This window comes from Melanotaenia boesemani, chromosome 17 (assembly GCF_017639745.1).
Source record: "Melanotaenia boesemani isolate fMelBoe1 chromosome 17, fMelBoe1.pri, whole genome shotgun sequence".
NCBI lineage: Eukaryota > Metazoa > Chordata > Actinopteri > Atheriniformes > Melanotaeniidae > Melanotaenia > Melanotaenia boesemani.
In genome coordinates this window covers 31,488,236-31,508,849 of record NC_055698.1, presented here as the reverse complement: position 1 = coordinate 31,508,849, position 20,614 = coordinate 31,488,236, and the positions used below count along the sequence as shown (strand labels likewise).

Below are 20,614 nucleotides of genomic sequence, written 5' to 3'. Positions count from 1 at the left end.
TAGAAAACACAGGCTTTTTCATGTCCTTCATACATATAATTTATATAACTTCATTACATTAGAAGCATGCCCTGACGTCGTCAGACAACGTGGGCATCAAACCACTGAGCGTCATTTTAAGCTGCTGCAGTGAAATGCTTTTGAATTCAGGCCTCTGTTGGATGAGCGTGTTTATTTCCATCAAATGATGTGACACCTATCACATCACCCAGTCCACATCAGCTCAGATATCCAGCATAATGTTTCCCAATGATCAAAGTGGTATCAACAAAAATCCTCAAGGGCAAAACTTTACCTGGGAACAAGTTTTCTAACTTCATCAACAAGTACATTAAAAAGATGCAACTCTGCCGGCGACTGGCAAGATATTTCTGAGAAGTGCAGCACAGAATCACTGCAGCAATTATCCACTAACAACAGGACAAAAATAATAAGAAAAAGAAACTCAGATTACCACCTAAAATTATGTTCCCTGTGTGACAGAATATAATTACCAGACAGCCAGCGGGATGCAGGCTGTGAATTGGATGAATCACTTTACTGCCCCTGTGGAAGTTAAATAACCAAACAGCCTGAATTTAGTTTAATCAAGTGTCACAAACAGACAAAGTGCAGAGGAGAAACGGCTGGAATGAGATGTCCGAGAGAAAACACGACAAGGAGGAATGATAGATCAGAGAGGATGAAGAGAGGATGGGCAGACAGGTGCAGCGAGGCCGAGATAAGAAACTTTCTGCTTCATTAACTCTGAAATCACGGTGTTTCTGCACAATAAAAAGAGGTTGTTCCGAGATAATGGGAGAGTAATGTTCGTGATAACACCTCAGACGGAGAAGGCAACAAAGACAAGGGGAGAAGTAATTGCTGCTCTTCTGCACCAAGCATACAGCCTCGGCTTTTGTGAATAATTACACGTATGGAAGAAAATGAACCGTGTCGAGTGGCTGTTCAAAGTCAATTTTTCCAACAACTGTGATGGAGGAAAAATGAAAGCTCTCGTGTCGCACAGCTAGTAATGCATATTTGACTTTTTATGATTCTCAAACTCCATGAAAACATCTCCTATAAGGGATGTTTATGGGAAAAATGTTTCTCATAAGGGTTAAAAATGTAGATTACATGGGTTACAGATGTTTTTAAACTTTTTTCCAGCATCATGTCAGCAGAATGATGGTCTAGCTGCTGCATTGCTTTGTCTAGAGGATCTTTAATCCTTGTTGCTGAGTACACACAAGCTTATGTCCCTAGTCTCACTCCATAGTTCCGTTTTGTCTATAAAGCCCCATTCCCATCAACTGGTCCGGTTTGGTACAGTTTGGGTCAGTATGCATTTTTTTACGTTTCCATATGGTAAAAACTGAGAAGGGTACCATGCAATCTGATCTGTGCACATCAGGGCATCCGTGCACACAACTCTAATGTTTATGCACAGGAACCTTGTTGAATGTGAAAATGACTACATCTGCCAGGTAGAAGGTAACGTGTGCAGAATATTAATGTTTGAGCAGTTTGTAATGTGTGCATGCGTAGAGTTATTTTTAGTGTATTCAGAGAGAGGCTTCTTCAGGTCTGCTGCAACACAGAAAGGTGCAGATGGACATCTCTGCCAGCAGTCATCGTCCGCCTGAACAGGATTATTTACCCATGATTTGTCTCACACATCCATGGTTTTAGGGCATTTCTAAATGGAAACCATTGGTTCATTGTGCTGCTGATCTGGGTTCCTCTCCTCAGGACTCTCAAGATATAAAACTACCTCAGATTAGCATGAAGGAACATACAAAGAAAACAAAGAAAAAGAAGCCAGCAGCCAGACTGTGCAAAACTCAACAAATCCACAAATTATCACCTTCAAAGCTCATCAGTAGACTCAAATACAATCATAAGTTCTGTAAAAGAGCTCAGAAATCAGCTTTTTCTACAGTTAAAATATTTTCTACCTGATGTCCACGACTAAATTATCCTTCCATGTGCTCATCCCATCTAATGGCTCTTATCGTTACCAAAAAAAGTGCAATCAAATCAGAAACAACTTACCTGCTGGAAGAATTATCTGGGTTTGTTTGCTTTAATTGTTTAATCATTTAAAAAGATGCTAATTACACCTGCAGAGAAGTTCAGTCTCATCATGATGATCTGCTTCAATCACAAGTCGATTGTTTCTTTAAGGCCTCTCTCATCGCCTCGCGGCAGGATGTCGGCGTGGCGTAGGGTGTAGCGGCGCAGCAGGTCGGATTAAAGCTGGGACAGATGCTTAGAGTGGCATTTAACTAAAGCTGACATATTCTTCCATCCCGAGTGTGTTTACATCCCTTTTACATTTATACACACCATGATCTGAAACATGGTAAATGAGCAGCAGAGAACTTATGTTTTTATTATGTGGATTTGAATGATTTTAAACTGTGATGGTCACACAGCTGGATGGTAGCATCTCCTTATCCGTGGATCCTGTAGGATCCAGTCATCAGGGCTGATCCAGAGTGGTCCAGGTGTCACTGACGGGGTCCTAGATGCATGCTGGGAGGACTGGTCTGTGTTGTCTCTATCCATTAGAGTACATGAGGAAAAATTAAGCAACAGTTTATTCATTGAAATCTGGTGATTGACAGCGTCTAATGCTTTCTTTAAATCAAGGAACACTGCTCTGTTCGCACCAATTATCTTGACTGCTTGGAGGATACTTTTTGGTCTATAATTACACATTCCTGCAGGGTTTGCAGATGTAAAGATTGGTGTAATTACTGAGTATTTCCCAGTATTTGGACACTTTCATTTACAGACTGATTTATGTTAGGATGTGGGTTTCAGACACCACCTCAGGTGGCGAGGGCACTGGCAAAATGCAAACATGAGCAAAAATCTGCCAGAAATGATGCCGACATGGAAATAGTCTGTGCCCACCACCTGTTGGACCATTCCTTTATAGGGACTGTCTTGCTAACAGCCTCTCATTCCCACCTGTTGTCTGTTTTATTTGTACAACAGCAGCTGAAACTGATGCACAATCAGTGTTATTTCCTAACTGGACAGACTGATGACCCAGAAGAGGGACAGACTCAGAGGACAAAACGGATTCAGAGGAACTGACATGTTGTGTTTACCTGAAAAGTTTGGGAAACACAGACAGTAAGCTGTTCTTGCTCTACGTGATCCAATTCTCTGTCCAGATGGCTTGACAACATGTTTTCATCTGTTGTGTCTGAGCAAACACTGAACCCATCCTCAGAAAGATTAGCAGCTTGACAGACCACCTTCAAGTTGTCTGGGGGTGGTGCAGCTAATAAAACAAGAGGTGCCGTCTAATGCAATTGTGCTGCCATAATTGAATAAAAACAGAGTCAAACTGGATTTTCCTGAGCACAACAATGAAGGAGGAAAGGCCGATTAGCCAAAGCTTGTTGTGGAGGAAAAAAAAAGCTTCAGAAAGCAGACGGTTTTCACATCAAACCAGCTCTTCTGTTGTTTTAGTTAGCACACAACCATTTCCAAGCTCTGTGAAGCAACTGGCTGCAAGCAGGATGCTTTCTGTTTACTGTTTCCCTGGTTGAACATGAAAGGAGGATGATATGGATCTATTTCCTGCAGGAGCCAGAGGTGACATTGCTTAAACGCCTCGCTTTTTTAAAATCAATCTCACACAAAGGCCCGGCTTCATATCTCTCCTGCTTTTCTTACTATGAAAGAAAATATATAAAAAATAAAGACAAATATAAAGCTTACTATTGTGGTCTTTCCACAAAAGAATCTATTAAGGATTCTCTCCAACCTCCGTCTGGGCTTTTTAAAGGATGTCGGCTTCAGCGTGAAGCTTTAAAACTCGGCAGCTCCTCCAGTCTTCGATTCTGATGGAAACAAAAGTTTAAAATGTCTGAACTCACCTCATGTTTTTAATTCTTCAGAAAGACTTCATCAAGGGCCACCCTGGTTCCAGTCTCAAAAGAAGAGAAATGATTGAATTTTTAGGCCCTGAATCCATCCGATCTGTCTAACCCAACAGAAGCCGGTGGGACGTGTGCAACTTGTTTATGGAAATTTTTGGAAACGATTATTCGCCTCTTTCATTTTCCCACAGTAATGATGGTAATCCGAGCCAGAGAAAGGGATTTCCTCAGTGTCCACCTCCCCACAGACCATCTGACAGAATACTGCAAGCAGCCAGCTAACATTTACTGACTCACTCATCATGAAATGTGGACAGTTTGTTTTAAACAACGTGTTCATTGCTGCAATGAATTCACTTTAAAAAAATCCACTCTAGAAAATGTTTATTTTCATCATTTGAGTTTCAGAACATCATTTCTTGGACATAAAGACAGACGATAACAGATCTTCAGGTTGGAATGGTTCCACCCTCGCAGGCTAATGACATGCAAGAGGCTTCGATTTAATTATTGTTGACCTTTAGAACAAAGAGATTAGTGGAGGTCAGGATGAACAGTCTCTCATTGGTTGCTCTGAAGCCCAGGATTGGTTTGTCGGAGTCCAGGCTGGCCACCTGTTGCTTGGCAACCTGTCCTACCTGACGACCCTGCTTCCTGTTGAAGAGGACGGTTTCCACCGGCGAAGGCTGGCGGTAGATGAACGCTCGGCGGAGACACTCACAAAGAGACGCGTAGGAGAAATTTGGAGCGCAGGTAGCAAACTTCTTGTCCCGCTTGGATGCCTGGACGTAACCTGTGAAAACAGAGCAGGGACACAGGGCGGGTGGGTGGGGGGTGATCTTTAACACACACTCAGAGAAGCCACAGGAAGCTGCCCTGCAGCCGTAATAATAGACGTCATTCGCTTGATTAGCAAACAATTAACTGCACAGAGAAGAGAAATGACCTTAATACTAAACGTCCCTGAAGATAAAAATTAAAAAAAGTCATCATCATTAATGGAAAAGTTTGCTCACACATCACTAAACATTCATTCATTTTCTGGACCACTTTGTCCAATTAAGGGTTACGGGGAAGCTGGAGCCTATCCCAGCAATTAGCCGGCGAGAGGAAGGGTACACCCTGGACAGCTCACCAGTCCATCACAAACACCAGTTTTAAAATCTTTACACTGGTTTCCAGACAGAATAGATCTTAAAACTCTTCTGATTGTTTACACATCCCAGAATGGTTTATGCCCAGAACCAATCTGTGATGTATTTAGAAAATATTACCTAGCAGGGCTCTAGGCAGGGGCGTTGCTAGACATAGGGCTCTACTGGGGCCCAGGCCCTTCCATTACTCGCAACATTCAATGCTTGTTTTTGCTAACCCGGCAGTTACTGCTGCTTCAAGCTGCTGAAACTCAAAAAAATTGTTGTTGTTTTTGTTATTATTAATAATAATAATAATAATAATAATAATAATAATAATAATAATAATATGGTTTTCCTGTGAGTCGTCAACCAAAGTAAAACATACACATAGAGAATATATAATCTAATAAAATATGCTGGATGGCCAAAAGAAAAACTGTTTATAAAAAAAAAACAAAAAAAAACAAAAGGGGGGGGGGGGGGCATGTAAACAAAAACAGTTCCTCATTCCTCTTCATCATCTGTTCTGCTAACATAGACACAGTATGTCACCTGTCCCACCAGAGACAATAAAATACTGAACTTGTCTTATGCCGACACCAAGGAGGCATATTCTGCATCCCCCTCCCTCCTCTAAGAAGAGCTGATCACCATATTATACATCTCCTGCCTGTGTACAAACCTGTTGTACCAGGCTGTGGTCCCACGTACAGTGAGGAGGAGGACAGCTGAGAGTGAAGAGGCTCTTAGGGACTGCTTCAACACCACTGTGTGAATGAAGCTCTGCGACCCACATGGGGAGGACAATGCCATCACAGACTGCATCGCAGACTACATACATGTCTTTTTTGAGAGCACTGTTCCCTCCAGGGTGGTGCTTCGCTAACAACAAGCCGTGGATTACCACTGATATTAAAGCTCTCCCAAAGGAGAAGAAGAGAGCTTATATATATATATATGTTCACCGGTTGCCATTTGCTTGTGGTATGCCAAGGTACTTGTAGCTCTCCTCAACATCTGCTATTCTGCCCTCTGGGAGTGCAATGCCCTCTGTATGGACCACCTTTCCTCTCTTTGTTACCATTCGGCCACATTTCTCCAATCCGAATGACATTCCGATGTCCCTGCTGTAGATCCTGGTGGTGTGGATCAGTGAGTCGATGTCTCGCTCACTCTTAGCGTACAGCTTGATGTCATCCATCAACTGGTTTATATTGAACATTTTTTCTCACTTACCGAATGCCCTAAACTTCTATAACCTGTTGCCTAAAGGGTTAACTCTTCTACTTTTTGGAGGCTTGTTTCCTGTCCAGATGCTTTTATCTGTTGTGGTGCTTTGTTTCAAAGACTCTTCTTAATTTGTATTCTTTTATTACAGCCACAGTGTCTTTCATATGCAAACATATACTTTTTTGTTTTCCCCTTTTCATTAAGCCATTTTTTGAGGGGACAGGTTGTCGAAAGTTGACACAAGCTGTCTCCCACCACAGGATGCGCTCGCAGCCCATGACTGACACACCAACACACTGGCAGTGCATTCTGGGACTTGTCGTATTATGGTGGTAAGTGCACTCTATCAGTGGGCCAGATTGAGTTTGACACATATGAGCTAAACAATAAAATGGACTGAACAAAATACGGATGCATTGTACAGGAAGGGTCAGAGCAGGCTCTATTTTTTGGATTTATCTTTTGGAGCACTCCTGAGGACCTTCTATGACTGTTGTGGCATCAGTCATCCTGTCTGGTGTGGTCTGCTGGAGCAGCAGCATCACAGAGAGGGAGAGGAAGAAGCTGGACAAAGTCATGAGGAAGTCCAGCTCTGTCCTGGGCTGTTCTCTGGACTCAGTGCAGGAGGACGGTGACAAAAGGGTCCTGGTAAACCTGACATTCATGCTGGACCATGAGTCCCACCCCTGCAGGACGCCCTGTCTGCTCTGGAGAGCAGCTTCAGGGACAGACTGAGCCATCCTCGCTGTGTGGAGGAGAGATACTGCAGGTCTTTCCTCCCTGATACTGTCACACTTTACAATGAATACATGGAAACTGTCTTTACATGTTGAAATACATGTTTATGAACATATTTAGATACTGTACATACTCACCCTGTCATAATTAGTTATTATTTGTGTGTGTGTTCTTGTTTGATATCACTTGTGTGCTTCTGCTTACTGAACCTGTACTGTTGCAACAAAGCAAATTCCCCACTGAGGCACTAATAAATGTTTTCTTATTCTTAAATAGGTGTCCATTGTTGTGACACTACGCATGAAAGGGTGAAACACAAGCCATAAGTATGGATCAAAACTGACAGTATGGATCCAACACCAATAGTGATCATCTGGGGACGTTCTTCAGAAAGAAGAAAGAATTTTCTTTGTCCTAATATCCAAAACGTGTGATTTTAAAGTGATGAGGACAATGCTAACATCCACGGGTGTGGTGTGTATCTATGATAAATTCAGATTTTCATACGTTGATTGTTACTGTACGTGAGCCTGTCTGGTCATCAGTGCAGACCTATAAACTCTGTAAATACATAAAAGATCCATTAAACTACCTTCTGTTTTTCTGCAGTGTTTTATAAAGCTCCCTAATGAATTTGTTTTTGGTCGAATGCTCAAACTGGCCTCGTTCTGACTCAGTGAAGAATTTTGAGAAAACATTCCCAGTGTTTCCATCCTCACCCACTAAATGGATTATGTATTCCAGACAGAAATGGTAGATTGGCGAGACTCATGTTAACACAAGAGAGATGAAGATGTCAGAGGTGTCAAAGCAGAAAATTGAAACGAGGCTCCAGATGCGTCGTTTACGAGGAGAGTGATGAGGAGGTAAATCAGCACAAGTCAGAGATTGAAAGAGACGTGATTGAAAGCCATGAGGCTGGCACAATATTATGCAATTCTCATCCCACAACACATTACCCACACCAGGTTGAGGTGTTTATGTGAAGAGCAAAAGATCGATCTGTTCATAGTTTCTGTTTTCAAAATGCTGCCATCTGTTACTGCTGCAGGGCCAGATACACAGAAACATGACAGTAGATGTAAACAAGGTGAATGGCTGAAAAAATAAACAGCTCAGCAGAAGAAAACAGGTCTGAAGAGGAACTCTGGGCTATTTGTGTAGATAAAATATGAGCTGATAGTGAATCTGATACAGCAACACGTCTGTAAGTAGTTCCAGGGTGATGTTCAGCACTGCGTAAAAAGTAGTTCCAGGGTGGTGTTCAGCATGGTGTAAAAAGTAGTTCCAGGATGATGTTCAGCACAATGTAAAAAGTATTCCCAGGATGATGTTCAGCACGATGTAAAAAGTAGTTCCAGGGTGGTGTTCAGCATGGTGTAAAAAGTAGTCCCAGGATGATGTTCAGCACGATGTAAAAAGTAGTTCCAGGGTGATGTTCAGCACTGTGTAAAAAGTAGTTCCAGGATGATGTTCAGCACGGTGTAAAAAGTAGTTCCAGGATGATGTTCAGCACGATGTAAAAAGTAGTTCCAGGGTGATGTTCAGCACGATGTAAAAAGTAGTCCCAGGATGATGTTCAGCACGGTGTAAAAAGTAGTTCCAGGGTGGTGTTCAGCATGGTGTAAAAAGTAGTTCCAGGGTGGTGTTCAGCATGGTGTAAAAAGTAGTTCCATGGTGATGTTCAGCACGGTGTAAAAAGTAGTTCCAGGGTGGTGTTCAGCATGGTGTAAAAAGTAGTTCCATGGTGATGTTCAGCACGGTGTAAAAAGTAGTTCCAGGGTGGTGTTCAGCATGGTGTAAAAAGTAGTTCCAGGGTGATGTTTGGCACGATGTAAAAAGTAGTCCCAGGATGATGTTTAGCACGATGTAAAAAGTAGTTCCAGGGTGATGTTCAGCACGATGTAAAAAGTAGTTCCAGGATGATGTTCAGCACGGTGTAAAAAGTAGTTCCAGGGTGGTGTTCAGCATGGTGTAAAAAGTAGTTCCATGGTGATGTTCAGCACGGTGTAAAAAGTAGTTCCAGGGTGGTGTTCAGCATGGTGTGAAAAGTAGTTCCAGGGTGATGTTCAGCACGATGTAAAAAGTAGTTCCAGGGTGGTGTTCAGCATGGTGTAAAAAGTAGTTCCATGGTGATGTTCAGCACGGTGTAAAAAGTAGTTCCAGGGTGGTGTTCAGCATGGTGTAAAAAGTAGTCCCAGGATGATGTTCAGCACGATGTAAAAAGTAGTCCCAGGGTGGTGTTCAGCATGGTGTAAAAAGTAGTTCCATTGTGATGTTCAGCACGGTGTAAAAAGTAGTTCCAGGGTGGTGTTCAGCATGGTGTAAAAAGTAGTCCCAGGATGATGTTCAGCACGATGTAAAAAGTAGTCCCAGGATGATGTTCAGCACGATGTAAAAAGTAGTTCCAGGGTGATGTTCAGCACGATGTAAAAAATAGTTCCAGGGTGATGTTCAGCATGGTGTAAAAAGTAGTTCCAGGGTGGTGTTCAGCATGGTGTAAAAAGTAGTTCCATGGTGATGTTCAGCACGGTGTAAAAAGTAGTTCCAGGGTGGTGTTCAGCATGGTGTAAAAAGTAGTCCCAGGATGATGTTCAGCACGATGTAAAAAGTAGTTCCAGGGTGATGTTCAGCACTGTGTAAAAAGTAGTTCCAGGATGATGTTCAGCACGGTGTAAAAAGTAGTTCCAGGATGATGTTCAGCACGATGTAAAAAGTAGTTCCAGGGTGATGTTCAGCACTGTGTAAAAAGTAGTTCCAGGGTGATGTTCAGCACTGTGTAAAAAGTAGTTCCAGGGTGGTGTTCAGCATGGTGTAAAAAGTAGTTCCAGGGTGATGTTTAGCACGATGTAAAAAGTAGTCCCAGGATGATGTTCAGCACGATGTAAAAAGTAGTTCCAGGGTGGTGTTCAGCATGGTGTAAAAAGTAGTCCCAGGATGATGTTCAGCACGATGTAAAAAGTAGTCCCAGGGTGGTGTTCAGCATGGTGTAAAAAGTAGTTCCATTGTGATGTTCAGCACGGTGTAAAAAGTAGTTCCAGGGTGGTGTTCAGCATGGTGTAAAAAGTAGTCCCAGGATGATGTTCAGCACGATGTAAAAAGTAGTCCCAGGATGATGTTCAGCACGATGTAAAAAGTAGTTCCAGGGTGATGTTCAGCACGATGTAAAAAATAGTTCCAGGGTGATGTTCAGCATGGTGTAAAAAGTAGTTCCAGGGTGGTGTTCAGCATGGTGTAAAAAGTAGTTCCATGGTGATGTTCAGCACGGTGTAAAAAGTAGTTCCAGGGTGGTGTTCAGCATGGTGTAAAAAGTAGTTCCAGGGTGATGTTCAGCACGATGTAAAAAGTAGTCCCAGGATGATGTTCAGCACGATGTAAAAAGTAGTTCCAGGGTGATGTTCAGCACTGTGTAAAAAGTAGTTCCAGGATGATGTTCAGCACGGTGTAAAAAGTAGTTCCAGGATGATGTTCAGCACGATGTAAAAAGTAGTTCAAGGATGATGTTCAGCACGGTGTAAAAAGTAGTTCCAGGGTGGTGTTCAGCACGATGTAAAAAGTAGTTCCAGGATGATGTTCAGCACGATGTAAAAAGTAGTTCCAGGGTGATGTTCAGCACTGTGTAAAAAGTAGTTCCAGGATGATGTTCAGCACGGTGTAAAAAGTCGTTCCAGGATGATGTTCAGCACGATGTAAAAAGTAGTTCAAGGATGATGTTCAGCACGGTGTAAAAAGTAGTTCCAGGGTGGTGTTCAGCACGATGTAAAAAGTAGTTCCAGGATGATGTTCAGCACGGTGTAAAAAGTAGTTCCAGGATGATGTTCAGCACGGTGTAAAAAGTAGTTCCAGGATGATGTTCAGCATGGTGTAAAAAGTAGTTCCAGGGTGATGTTCAGCACTGTGTAAAAAGTAGTTCCAGGATGATGTTCAGCATGGTGTAAAAAGTAGTTCCAGGATGATGTTCAGCATGGTGTAAAAAGTAGTTCCAGGGTGATGTTCAGCACGGTGTAAAAAGTAGTTCCAGGATTATGTTCAGCATGGTGTAAAAAGTAGTTCCAGGGTGATGTTCAGCACTGTGTAAAAAGTAGTTCCAGGCTGGTGTTCAGCATGGTGTAAAAGGTAGTTCCAGGGTGACGTTCAGCATGGTGTAAAAAGTAGTTCCAGGGTGGTGTTCAGCATGGTGTAAAAAGTAGTTCCAGGGTGATGTTCCGCATGGTGTAAAAAGTAGTTCCAGGGTGGTGTTCAGCATGGTGTAAAAAGTAGTTCCAGGATGATGTTCAGCATGGTGTAGCATCTTTTCTTCTTCTAACATGTCTGGAAACGTCTGGGAAGTGAGGAGACCAGTTGCTGGAGTTTTAGGAGAGGAATTTTGTCCCATTCTGGTCTGATGCAGGATTCTAGCTGCTCTACAGTCCTGGACCTTGGTTGCTGGATTTCTGTTTCCATGATGCTCCAGATGTTGTGTACTGGTGAAAGGTCTGGACTGCAGGCAGGCTAGTTCAGCAGCTAGACTCTTCTCCTGTGAAGCCATGCTGCTGTGATGGATGCAGGATGTGGTTTAGCATAGTCTTGCTGAAATCTGCAAGGCCTTCCCTGAAAGAGACGTTGTCTGGATGGGAGCAGATGTTGCTCTAAAACCTCCATGTACTTTTCAGCATTGATGGAGCTTCACAGATGTGTAAGCTGCCCACGCCATAGGCACTAATGCAGCCCCATCCCATCAGAGATGCAGCTTTTCACCTGTCCACTGATAACAAGCTGGATGCTCCCTCTCCTCTTTAGTCTGCAGGACACGCCGTCCATGCTTTCCACAAACTAGTTCACACCTTCATCCAGGTTTCCACTTTGTCTCAGACCATTTTAAATGAGCTTTGGTCCAGAGCAGACGGAAGCAGCTGGTTCTGGATCCTGTTCACATCTGGCTTCTTCTCTGCATGATGGAGCTTTAACCTGCATTTGTGGGTTTCAGGGTGAACTGTGTTTACAGACAGTGGTTTCTGGAAGTCTTCCTGAGTCCATGCAGTGGTTTACAGTAGAAAATCATGTCTGCTTTTAATGCAAAAGATCACCAACATCCAGCCTTGTCCCATGCACACAGAGATTCCTCCTGATTCTCTGAAGCTGATCTATATATAGTGGGATCTTTAAAATCTTTACAATTTTTAATTCAAGAACATTTTATTGAATTTTTTCCACAACTTTTAGATCCAGTGTGTTTCAGATTGGTGAACCTCTGTCCATCTTTCCATCTGAGAGACTCTGCCTCTCTGAAATGCTCCTTTTATACCAGTCATGTTACTGACCTGCTGCCAGGTAACCTGATTAGTTGTCAAATGCTCCTCCAGGTGCTTCTGGTTTGTACCAGGTACATTTCCAGCCTTTTGTTGCTCCTGTTCCAACTTTTTACAGACCTGTTGCTGCCATCAGATTCACTATCAGCTCATATTCTCCATCAAATGGTAAAATGTCTCAGTTTCATCATCTGACATGTTCTGTTAGGAATAAAATATGGGTTGATGAAATTTACAAATCACTGCATTGTGCTTTTATTTTTTATAAAGCGTTCCAACTTTTCGGGAATGATGGTTTTATCACACTGTGCAAAAAAAGTTTACTTCAATCTAATGTAACATGCTTATTTTATTGTCTCAATTCTTGATGTTCAGGATTCCACAAAGGATTGTGAATATTTGTGTTGTTGATGGCCTTGTGTTATTTCTGGAGATTTATCAGCTGCTTATTCACAACATGAATCTTTTCTGCCACATCACAGAGGTTATTCACAAAGTTCACATACAGAAAGAAGAGTTTAAGTACGATGCAGCATGGTAACACTCAGACAGGTTGTGGAGTGATTACCGAGGAACTAAGTGTGCCAAGAAAACGTTCCACACACCATGACTTCAGCAGCACCAGCCTGTACAGCAGGTTGGCTCTGTGGATTCATGCTGTTGACGTCAAATCGCCATCGACCATCTGCAGCCTCAGAAGAAACAGAGACTCGTCAGAGGAGCCTACGGCTTCAGTTCTTCACCTGAACTGCTGCAGACTCGGACATGAGCAGGACCACAAATGGTTCTGTTGACTGTTCCTTTAGGTTTCTGTCGTAAACAGGAAGGACCGAACTCTGTCTGCTGTCATCCTAAAGTTTCTGTTTCTAAAACCAACTAAAAATCTTGATATTGTTGAACATTAACAGGATCTCAAAGGCTAGATCTGCAGAACTTTATACTTTACACCAATGATTCTTAACCATGGGTCCATGGCCCATGCTTGGGCCTCAAGCGACATCTAGAGGGCTACAGAAAAAACCTTTCAGTTTTGCACCTGCGTGCCACGAGGGCCACATAATTTATCAATTGAAGACACAAGGGATATTAGTGCTCATAAAAAGATCAGTTGCAGCGTAGTTTCCCACCACTTGGTGGCGGTAATGTTAAGCTGTTCAACAAACTCCAAAAAGCAGAAAACACTCAGCTAGCCGCTAACCTGGAGTGAAAGTTATGAAGAAATATTTAGCACAAAAAATAAGACAAAATTGATCCCAAGTCCCCTACAAGGCAAAAATATTGCAGAACAATCCAATTCATTAAGTACGATTTAGATTTAGATAAACAGAGGTAGCAAGGCTGAGCCTAGAGGTCTGTATGGAGTGTTAGCTAACACAAGCTAACACTAGCCATCACCCAAGCTCTGAAGCCTTCAACACCAAAGCAGCATCTAGCAACCAAACATACAACACTGATAGAAAAAACGGTGAATTTTTAACAAACAAAAGTAAATGAACCACAGAAGAAAACATCTGTCATGTCTAGGTTTATTAAATAAATAAATAATTTAATTAAATGTTTTATATTTAAATATTTAAATATTGTTAGCGTGTTGGTCATGTTGTTCAGGTTTACAGACATCAAGCAATATTTCTTTATATAGCGCTTTACAACACTCAAATGTGACCAAAGTGCTTTCCAATAAAACCAGTTCAAACACAATAAAATTATGAAACGAGAAGTACATCAATAAAATACATAAAATTAAACAAAATGTCACAATATTTGTTTTATATTTAGACTTAAAAAGACCTGGCTCAATTAAAGTGTGCATATCAGGAGGAAGTCTGTTCCAGAGTCTGGGCCCAGCCACAGAGAAAGCCCCTGTCTCCCCAGTGTTTGTACTTGGCTTTTGGGACTTCCAGCAAAAGTTGGCTAGAAGACCTCAGAGTTCTGTTTGGGTTCTGTAGAGACAGATTGTCAGATAAATAAGATGAACTGAGGCCATAAAGAGCTTTAAAAACGAACAATAAAATCTTAAAATCAATTCTAAAAGAAACTGGAAGCCAGTGGAGTGACTGTGCTCCTGCCTGGATGTGTTTGTTAAAAAATGAGCCGCAGCATTCTGCACCAGCCGGAGGCGTCTGAAGGAGGATTTGGAGACTCTTAACATAAAGTGAATAGTCTATTCTGGAGCTGATAAAAGCATGTATAGCTTTCTCCAGATCTGAGCGATTTAAAAATGGGTTAACTTGATGAAAACTAGTTGATAAAAACTAGATTTAAATTTGAAATTATTCTCAAAGATGACCCCATGATTCTTTTACAGAAGGCCTGAGTCTAGAAGTCTGTGCACCGAAATCCGTAGTTCTAGAATCACCGAATAAAAAATACTCGGTTTGCTCCTCATTCATGTCAAGGAAATTGTGGTGTAACCATTGGTTTGTGTCAGTGATACAGGCAGCCAATAATCTCACTGAATCACCACATGCTGGTGACACTGGGAGATAAAACTGAATGTCATCTGCATAGCATTGAAATGCTAAGTTGTGCTAGCAATAATTGAACCAAGTGGCGATATATAAAATAAGAATAGAAGAGGGATGAGTATAGAACCTTGTGGTACACCACAAAACAAAGATGCCAAAAGAGGACGACAAGTCGTCAAGTATTACACAAAAGCTTTTATTTGTCAGGTATGAGGTAAACCACTTTAGTGCAGTACCACAAATACCAACAAGTTGTTCAAGGCAAAATAACAGGACTGTATGGTCAACTGTGTCAAACGCCGCAGTGAGGTCCAGCAGTACCAAAACAACAGGGCACTTAGCGTCAATAGAGAGAACAATATCATTATGCACCTTTAACAGAGCAGACTTAGTGCTGTTTTGTGATCTAAAACCATACTGGAATTTCTCTAAAATAGCATTATTTATTTATTATAGACTGCAACTGCAAGAACAACTTTTTCTAAAACTTTTGAGAGAAAAAGTAAATTAGAAACTGATCTAAAATTAAATAAACCTAAAGGATCAAGATCAGTTTTTTAAGAAAAGGCCTGACAATGGCATATTTAAAAGCAGTTGGAATAATACCTGAGCTAAGACACAAGTTAATTAAAACCAAGAGAGAAGGTCCTGCAGTAGTAAAAACCTGTTTTAAAAGACTAGCTGGAAGAATATCTAAAGGGCAGTTTGTGGTCTTTTTCTATTTCTGTAAGATGTTTAAGTGACACTAATTGAAAACCCTCAAACAGCAGGAATGAGTAACAACCGCAGGTGATTCTGTGCTGAGGTGGTTGCTGGTCAGTAGTCTAACAGACATCACCTTGTCAACAAAAAATTTCAGAAAGGACTTAAGTAGCAACAGATGCATTGTTCAGAGAGGATACTTGATGAATAATTTATAATACTGAAAAGCACCCTGCAACAATGCCCATTACTGGAAACTATAAACAGGAATTTCGATTTGCCTCTTTGACAGCCCTCTGATAATCAGTTAGAGAGTTATTATTAATATTTCCAGAGATACATGCAGTTTATCCTTCTTCCAATTTTGCTCTGCTTGTCTGATAAATAAATAAATTATACATAAATAAATGGATCATGTTGTGTATCTGACAAGGTTTTAGCTGTAAACTCCTTTAATTCTATCATGAAGTGGTGGTTAGCCGAGCTCCATGTAGACCAGAGTGTCTGTGGCGGATGTGTTCTTTATCGGTGGAAAAAAAACCTCATGTTTGTGATGTTTTTGGCTGTGGTTCAAATCATGAAACTGATGGAGGCTACTTCAGGGTTCCTCATCAAGTCATAAAAAAAGGAAAGGGAGCCAAGGACGTAATGAAAAGACGTAGAGAAAAGTGTCCTGTGAACCTTTCAGCAGTGAGGGATAAGGTGATTTAGTAAAAGGGGCAGAAGACAACCAAATAGAAAATAAAATAACAGTTTAATGGAAATTCATGCTCCAGTTTGTTCTTAATTTTCCATCAACAATAATGATGGACAGAGCTGCCACTCCTGTTGTATTATGTGTGTAGGGCATGAAGTTCCAAAGAGGCAGCAACAAAATCAGGCTTATGATTATTAATAATCACGGTATATAAGGCGCACATTTTACAGCCTTGAACGGTGAAGTGTGATCCAGTGTTGTTGATGATTTACTAACAGGAAAACAACACTGAGCCACAACAACACCGCAAACAAACAAACCAGCTTGACTATTAGTCGCTAACAGCCACACCGCCCTCTTTCCACACACACACACAGATGGACACATGAAGAAAGTCACCTCCTTACCTTCCAGCCAATCAGAGACTTTAAATAGGAGCATCATCAGTCACTTCTTTAACTGATCTTCTGACACGTTTAATGGCACTCCGTAAATGTGGTGACTACTACAGTAGCAGAATATTTTTATCTCAGCAGAACTAATTTGGTAACCACGGTAACCATTTTAACATGACATTTACATGTAACATGTTACAGTCAGTTACTATATAAACAATGTTGACGCATATAAACGATAAAAAAATGAACATATTGTAACGGCTGCTGTGGTTGGTCCTCTGGTGGTGGGTTTGTATGCATATTTCCCATCATGCCTTGTGGCACTCCCTACTCTGTGGATATTACTCCTTACTCCTATAAAGATGTAGTTGTGGGTCTATCAAAATATATGTAAGAAATTTGCATAGTAACTACTTGTTATGATGACCGTAAAAGAACAGAACCCACACCCCTCAGCAAGCTTATAAGTCTGTTATTAATTCAGCCTAAATTCAAATTTAACAATGCTGCTCAAACATTGCATTTTTTTCCCTTTTAGTCAATAATAATAATAATAATAATAATATTCAATGTTCGGTGGCATTTTTAATTTATTAAAATTCATTCTTCTCATCTTACTGTTCTATGATGTGACTAGGGCTGCAACGATTAGTCGACGTCGACAGTAAAAATAGTCGTCTATGAATTAACCCGACTACAGAGTAAGACACCGTCTTCTTCTCTATCTCTGCTGAGAGCTGCACATGCACATAAAGTCCGCCAGGGGAAAAATATGGAGGCGGACCAGGGAGTAAAAGGGCAGCAGAGGATGTCAAAAGTCTGAAATAACAAGTACGTCTGCAATGCTCGAACATTTAAAGAGGAGGCACGTCGGACTTACACAACAACCTCATGCAAGATTTCAAAGCTGAAAGTGAAATAAGATCCATTTAATAACGATGAGATACATAATCCGATTGGTCGACTAGTCGTTTTAATAGTCGGTGACTAATCGACCATCAGAATAGTCATTAGTTGCAGCTCTAAGTGTGACTTTAGAAGACTGTCTTACCCAGAGCGTGGAAGGTAGCGATGTGCTCCCACATGTTACCGGGCTGGTTAGGACGAGGCTGCCACACCAGAGCATCCACATCATGTCGGAGGCAGAGGCAGGGCATTTCAGACGGGTCCACGTCGACCGTGAACAGGTACTGATGGCTCCCGAGGTTCACCTGGAGAAACAAACACACAGGGATGAATGAAGCAGGAATCAACCTGACAGATGACGGGGCGATGAAGTAAAAATGTAAAAACGTAAAAATTTTGCTTACTCATGCCCACACATTCACGCTTTTATGTCTACACACTAGAGCTGAATGATTATTTGTTTTAAATCCCAATTTAAAACGATGCAATTAGCAAATCGCCAAGAACGTGATTAATTTCCATGTTACAGAGCACCTGATCAGAGTTTTACACCAACGGTTTTACAGCGTCCACTCCTTCAGACGCATGTCCTCTCGTCTTTCTTGTGACAGTAGAGTCCTCTATTTGGGGTTAAAAAAAAAAAAAAAAATGCTTATTATCATCCACCCTCTCACAGCCGGTGAGAGGGAGGAAGATGAGGAAGAGGAGGAAGCTGCAGCGCAGAGAGGACACAGTAACCAGGTGCAAACTGAGGAGAAAGTCCCTCCTCATATTCCATCAAACTATTCCAGGTGAGAGGGTTCAATGCCTTAATAAGACGAGGTAGGTTACATGTTTACATTAATCATCATGTGACAGCTGCACTCAGCTGTCTTCAAACCTCATCACGGACTCATTTTCCATAAATGACTGAAACGGTGGGACAAAATTACAGAGGACAGAAAACAGTCCATCATGTGAAATGTCCTGATGAAGTGAGTAAAGACGATTTTACTGATCTGATTCGCTCATTACATTCAGATAAGTTCACATCTCATAACAGGATGATGTTAAAAAACCCACAAAGAATATCGGATCCATTTTAATCCATAATACAACTCCGAAATTCCTCCAATGACATGGATTTAGCTTGTTCAGCAGCATCTCCCTGATGGCCATCTTCACCTCCCTGGATGAGGTTTAAAAACCAGGACTTCCATCTGGCTATCAGCAGGATGAAGCTTCATATTGTTCGATACACTGTGGTGCAAATCAGACCAACAACATCAGACTGTCTAGTTTTTACTACAAAGACAAAGTAGAAACCTGATCTATAAACACAGGTTGCATGATGTAGTTTGTAGGTGAAGCAGTTCATATCTCAACTTTACATACTTGTTAGAATATAGAACCATTCATATTTTCATGACATGATAACCCTCCATCTCATATAGAAAATATATTTCTGCATGAACACCAAAGAGAAGCAGGAATTTCAAGATTTAATTGCAATATTGGTCAGAAAAATTAAAAATTGTTAAGACCTATTACACATGAGAAAACACAGTTGCTTAGAAAGATTAGATAAAGTCAATAAATGGCTCTGAATTAGTTTAAATGTCCCATTTTCGGTGGGTGGATCATTTTAAGCCAGTTAACATCGCTTCACTGCCACAGCAGAAACATCAACATTAACTATGATGCAGCGTAACAAGAAAAACTGAGAAAACAAACCAGAGTGCAGGAGGCTGGACTGAACAATACATCATGGAGACATTTATTACCAATCAGGGGACTGATATTGATATTTTCTCAGAAGCTCAAAGTTCAATATTTACTCATGCTGTTCAGAAACAATTAACCAGCTGCTGACAGATGGTGTACCTGGGGGTAACTTCAGGTGCGTAGTTACTCTCCTGCATGACGTCTGGGATAGTTAGCTGAATTAGTCTGCTGCATTTGTTTACCAACTAGACATTCCCACCACGGTTGCCTGGAAAAATGAGGACTGAGCTAAAGAGGCTGAAGAAAATAAGGATGGTGTTGTTGTAGATTCAACAGGAGCAATAAAAACACTAATGAATACGAAACCATCTGCTCACTGCTTATCGTCTGTCTTTATTCTAATAATAAAGTATAAATATGTTTTACCAAATAGTATACACAGCAGATGAGATGAAATTAGAGTTAAAGCGGCACTCCACCTGGAACAGTCAAAGAATAAAAACTCTTCTCCATTTATTTCAAATAACTTCACCCACCCTGCACGTCATCAGCTCCACCTGTTCAACTTCTAGTGAGAACAAATATCTAATCAGCCAATCACAGGGCAGCATATAGCCATGTAGTCATGATGAAGACGACCTGCTGAAGTTCAAACTGAGCATCAGAGTGAGGAAGAAAGGGGACTTAAGAGACTTTGAACATGGCATGGTTGTTGGTCTGAGTATTTACTGGGATTTCCACCCACAACCATCTCCAGGGTTTCCAGAGATGGTCTGAAGAAGAGAAAATATCCAGAGCAGCAGTTGTCTGGACCAGGATGCAGCAGAAGACACACCGGGTGCCTCCTGCCAGCTAAGAACAGGAAACTGAGGCTACAATTCACACTGGACAATAGAAGATGGAGAAACGTTGCTGGTCTGATGAGTCTTCATTTCAGCTCCACATTCAGATGCTCGGCTCAGATTCTGCTGGAAACATCATGAACACTTCAGGCCCAGATCTCAATCTAATAGAGCAGCTTTGGGTACAGATCTTCCCTCCCAACCAGTATATAATTTATGTTTGGATTTAGTTAATAAAGATATTCATGATATTTATTCAACGACAGCTGCAGCGATGAAGGTTTTGTTTTGTTTCTTGTGTGTGTGTTTATTCCTAGCATAATGTTTTATGTATCAGACAGTATTAGAGGGACACTAAAGGTTAATGTTTGCTAATGCAGCCTTTCAGTGTGGCTCTTTTCCCACAGCCGTACTTATAAAAACTAGTTAAATTGGAGAAAAAAAACAAATAAAATAAGTTCTTTTTCACAGCTGTGGGAATGAGTGTGTTACACATCATCAACAAAAGGAAGATTTAGAAGAGGGTGGCTATACAAACTGCTTTGTTTGTTAAGTCTTTACATGACAATTCGCTTTTCTACACACCTTCCACCCAAAGATAGAGCCGAAAAAAGGTCCCAT

General features: G+C 41.3%; 1 protein-coding gene across 1 annotated transcript in view; it reads right to left on the bottom strand.

The window, feature by feature from the left end:
• Nucleotides 1–4,253: 4,253 nt before the first annotated feature.
• nudcd1 (NudC domain containing 1) overlaps nucleotides 4,254–20,614 on the bottom strand; it is a 55,654-nt gene continuing 39,293 nt past the window's right edge. The window contains exons 9-10 of the mRNA XM_041967147.1: nucleotides 17,593–17,752; nucleotides 4,254–4,677 (exon numbers count right to left, since the gene is read on the bottom strand). Of these exons, the coding sequence (XP_041823081.1) occupies nucleotides 4,388–4,677; nucleotides 17,593–17,752 (450 nt within the window). The 3' untranslated portion in view covers nucleotides 4,254–4,387. The remainder of the gene's footprint in view (nucleotides 4,678–17,592; nucleotides 17,753–20,614) is intronic.